Source organism: Orycteropus afer, unplaced genomic scaffold, assembly GCF_000298275.1.
Source record: "Orycteropus afer afer isolate SDZICR_OR568_19922 unplaced genomic scaffold, OryAfe1.0 scaffold00312, whole genome shotgun sequence".
NCBI classification, from domain to species: domain Eukaryota; kingdom Metazoa; phylum Chordata; class Mammalia; order Tubulidentata; family Orycteropodidae; genus Orycteropus; species Orycteropus afer.
This window is the reverse complement of record NW_006921899.1, coordinates 2,090,935-2,095,584: the sequence shown is the minus strand read 5'-3', so window position 1 is coordinate 2,095,584 and position 4,650 is coordinate 2,090,935. Positions and strand designations below refer to the sequence as shown.

The 4,650-nt window shown below is 46.6% G+C and overlaps 1 protein-coding gene across 1 annotated transcript in view; it reads left to right on the top strand.

Annotated features, from left to right (window-relative positions):
- Positions 1–982: 982 nt before the first annotated feature.
- Positions 983–4,650, top strand: part of BFAR (bifunctional apoptosis regulator) — a 29,105-nt gene continuing 25,437 nt past the window's right edge. Inside the window, exons 1-3 of the mRNA XM_007951809.1 lie at positions 983–1,248; positions 3,295–3,499; positions 4,462–4,631. Coding sequence (XP_007950000.1) covers positions 983–1,248; positions 3,295–3,499; positions 4,462–4,631 — 641 coding nt within the window. The remainder of the gene's footprint in view (positions 1,249–3,294; positions 3,500–4,461; positions 4,632–4,650) is intronic.

Below are 4,650 nucleotides of genomic sequence, written 5' to 3'. Positions count from 1 at the left end.
TGACCAAAGTAGTTGAGACAAAGTCTGGCCATTCTCACTTCCAAGGAACATCCTGGCTGCAAAACCCTATAAATAGCAGTGAACACTGTCTGATGTATTACTGGAAGTTAGTAAGAGAGAAAGGTCCACAATTCTCTACCCACCCCACGGTCCACTGTTGATTGCTAGACAATCTTGCTACATTTAATTTTGAAAAGTGTGCCAAATAGGCCAGAAAAAAATTCAATGATATTTATCTGGTTTACATAATACGGATTTTTACAGGTCAAAATTTTCACATCTAGATCCTCAGCCTATAAGACTATGAGACTAGAAAAACTAGATGGTACCTGGCTACTACTGTCTGTCAACCACTCCAAGGATGATAGAGAGGGAGAACAATGTGGAACAAAATTAAAAATCATTGGAAAAAAAAAAAAAAGGACCAGGTTTGCTGGTCTGATAGAGCCTAGTAGAACCACTGAGACTTTGGCCCCTAGCTGCCCTTTAGGTCTAAAACTGAACCCACTCCTGTGGCTTCCAGCCAAATAAGACAGGCATATAAGCTGAACATTTACATTAGGTAGATACACTCCTTGGAGAGAACAATCGTGGGAAAATAGAAGGGCTGTGTATGCACAGGAAGACAGCTCAGGGGACAGGAGTGCATGGGAGGGAAGGACACAGGGAAGAGGTAACTTTGGGGAGGAAGTGGGAGGGGAGCTTTTGCATTGTGGGAAATTGCAGTCAATGTCATGAGACAAAGTGTATGTGAGCTGTTGGATGGAAAGTGAATTTGCTCTGTAAACTTTCACCCAAATCACAATAAAAATTAAAAAAAAAATTTTTTTCACATCTAAAAATTAGCGCTTTATTAGAATGGCAGTAATCTCAAATACCAACTAATATCACGTCTGTTTTCTTCCTAGACGTAATGATGCTTTGTAGCAGATTTCTGAGTCTAAACTTTTCTGTGTCTGTGGAGCCCAGAACTGGCTGAGAGATGGAGGGGCCGCAGGACAATCACCAAGATGCGACAAGCCTTAATAAGCTGGATGACCCCCTCCAAAGCACCAGCCCTCAGATTTCTGTCAGTGAATTTTCTTGCCACTGCTGTTACGACATCCTGGTTAACCCTACCACCTTGAACTGCGGGCACAGCTTCTGCCGGCACTGCCTAGCTTTATGGTGGGTGTCCTCGAAGAAAACAGAGTGTCCGGAATGCCGAGAAAAATGGGAAGGCTTCCCCAAAGTCAATATTCTTCTCAGGTAATGCTCAGCCGTCCCAGGGCTCATAGAGCTCATCGGCACACGCAGCTTGTCAGCAAATGCAGCCTGTCAGCACATACAGCTTGTACGGCACACGCAATTTGTCGGCACACAGCATATACAGCCTGTCAGCACATACAGCTTGTACGGCACACGCAATTTGTCGGCACACAGCATATACAGCCTGTCAGCATGTACAGCTGGTCAGCACACAGCTTGTTGGCATGTACAGCTTGTACAATACACACAGCCTATCAGCATGTACAGCTTGTCTGGCACATACAGCTTGTTGGCACACACAGCTTGTTGGCACACAGTTTATCGGCACACATAGCTTGTCAGCACACAGCTTGTACGATGATGTTTTTCTTAAGGGGAGCAGCTGTGTTGAAAAGGCCCAGGGCATGGAGCTGACCACTTTGGTCACTCTGAGTCTCTGCAGCGAGTCAAGGAGCTCAAGGATCTGAAACTCCACAATCCCTCACAGGTGACTGTAATTGGCCTATTTATTTTGTATCCCAAATGAAGGAAAGAAGGAAATTCTGGTTATCAGACGATGGCTTCCATATAACACATTTAACTGATTTATAGTCACTGCTAACATCCTGTGTCTAAGAGAGAAAATAGTACCATTCTGAACAACTGGGCTGATGCTGACCTTTCAACCTGTGGCTAATCACATTCAGAAGTGATAGTTTCTCGTGCACAGTGTCCAGCAGCAAACGGCAAGGCCTCTCAGACGGCCAGGTCCCCTCTACTCCCACATGTGCACTCACATGTTCCCATGAGGCCTTTGACCCTGAGAACCTTGTCTGTGCTTCTGTTGCCTTAGCAATGTGTTTAAAAAAAAGAAATCCAAACTCACTGCCCTTGAGTCAATTTTGACTCATAGCCACCCCCTTTGGATTTCCGAGGCATTAATCTTTATGGAAGTGGATTGCCCAGTTTTCCTTCTGTGGAAGTGGCTGGTGGGTTTGGACCGCCAGCCTTCTGGTTAGCAGTCAAATGCCTTAGGCACCGCACCACCAGAGCTCCTTAGCAGTATGTTCAGCTTGATGTTAACAGAGAATCAGAACGTTCTCTGAAAGCACTAACCGCCATTGGCTTTTTCACAGCAGATGTTTTTACAGATACTTTACTCTTCCCCGTCAGTACTGCTTCACCTGAAAGGAAATGTCAAGTTGCAAGATTCTCTGGTTTTGCGTAATTGAAAATGCAAAGGGTCCTACTTATGGTAGATGGCCCGAGAGTTGTTCTCTCACTCTCAGACGTCACTTTTCTGAAAATGAATGTGCGATGACACAAGCAACGCACACCTATGTGTTTTACCTTCTAGAAACAAACTGGAGCGCTACTGACAAAGCTAGGCTCCTCTGCCCCTCCTCCCTCGTAGAGCCCTCCCTTCCTTTTCCCCAGAGTGACTTCAGTTATGACTTAGCGCAGTTTCTAAGGAGCTCTGATGGTGCAGTGGTGAAGGTATTTGGCTGCTAACCAAAAGGTTAGTGGTTTGAACCCACCATCTGGAAGAATGATGGGGCAGTCTGCTTGCATAAAGATTGACACCCTTGGAAACCCAGTAGGGTCACTATGATTTGAAATTGACTTGATGGCAGTGAGTTTACGAGTTTAGTGTTGTTTCTTTCAGAAATTTAAAAATGCTCTTATATGTGTGCCAGCACAAAATACAAGTATTTTCTTGTCACTGGTGTAGTATCAGTATGTTTTTCTGCAGTTTACTATTTTCATTGAAAAATGTGTACATCTTAGATTTATCCGTCTTGATGCACAGTGGTCTGGTGAATTCGTTGTTAACTTGCACAACATTTCACTGTCTGAAAATGCTCTGTTTTATTGAGCAGTTTCCTTACTAGTGGCCACACAGGTTGTTCCTAATTCTTTGCTATCACCAACAAGTCTATACTAAATCTTCTTGTCCATTCTTAAAACGTACTTGTATACATGAAACTTCGACAGTTAGTTTTGCTTCAGCCTCTACCCATGATGAGTGTCTTCACGGACCATCTTGTGATCTTACGTTTTCCACAGAGATGCGATTGAAAAGTTATTTCCTGATGCCATTCGAATACGATTGGAAGACATTCAGCAGAATAATGACGTCGTGCAGAGCCTCACGGTCTTTCAGAAATACGGGAACGATCAGATGCCTGTGGCCGCCAACGCAGGCAGAGTGAATCAGCGGAGAGGAGGAGGGTTCTTCTCCGGAGTGCTCACGGCTTTAACTGCAGTGGCAGTACGTTCATTTGGGTTCATGTTTCCCTCTCTGTCTCACATCCACGTGTACATGTGTGCACACACGTGTGTTGTCCACTGGAGTTGACTCTGTAGGGAGGCACCTGAACAGCCGATGGCTGACTGCCTGTGATGAGCCCCTGCACACGGTGCATCTGCTGGGCTGTGTGATTGCTTCCCGGACGCTGCTTAGTCAAGTAGCCAACAGCTGTCAGAGCCAGTAATGTTAGCTTTAATCTCATTTAATCTTCTTCTTAAGTTATGTGGAGATAAGGCATTGTGTTCTCGCTGGTGCAGTTTCTTGTTGGTTGCCATCGAGTCAATCCCAACTCGTAGATACTCCCGTGTGGAGTAGAACTGCTCTGTGGAGTCTTCAGGGCTGTGACCTGGCAGGTCACCGGGCCTGCCTCCTGAAGCACCGCTGGGACTGAGCGGGTTCAAACTGCCAACCTTTCAGCTGGTAGTCAAGCATCCAACCACTCACGCCACCCAGGGATTCACCATTATTATTCCCATTTCACACATGAGAAAACGGAGGTGCAGAAAGGTGGTGGAAGTGAACTGGAGGCCCGTGTGTCTTGGTGGTAGAGTCTTGAGCTCACCAGCTTGGAAACCATTTTCTTTTTATATTCCATGCCACAGAAAGCTAAATGTTACACATTTCCCAACAGGAAAGGTGTGTGAGTCAGTTGTGTTGACAAGTTGATAGGGTCCACAGGTGCAACCGTTTCCTGCACCCTGTAGCCAGTTTTGTCCTGCCCGTTCCCTCACTGCCTGACAGTCAGCAGAGACATGAGCCCACGGAGAGTTGTGTTTCCAGGCTCCTGTGGCAGGGACATTGGCCTCACCCGTGTCCAGACATGCGTCATTCCTCTCACATGTGTGCTCTTCCCTACCCTGCCCCCTGAGATGCAGAACTGCCATCTGACTGCTCTGTCTGAAGGTCTCTGTCCTTTTCCGCAGGTGGTGCTACTTGTGTATCACTGGAGCAGCAGGGAGGCCGAGCACGACCTCCTGGTTCACAAGGCTGTGGCCAAGTGGACGGCAGAGGAAGTTGTGCTCTGGCTGGAGCAGCTGGGCCCGTGGGCCTCTCTCTACAGAGACCGGTTCTTATCTGAGAGGGTAAATGGAAGGTGAGGAGCAAATCCTGAC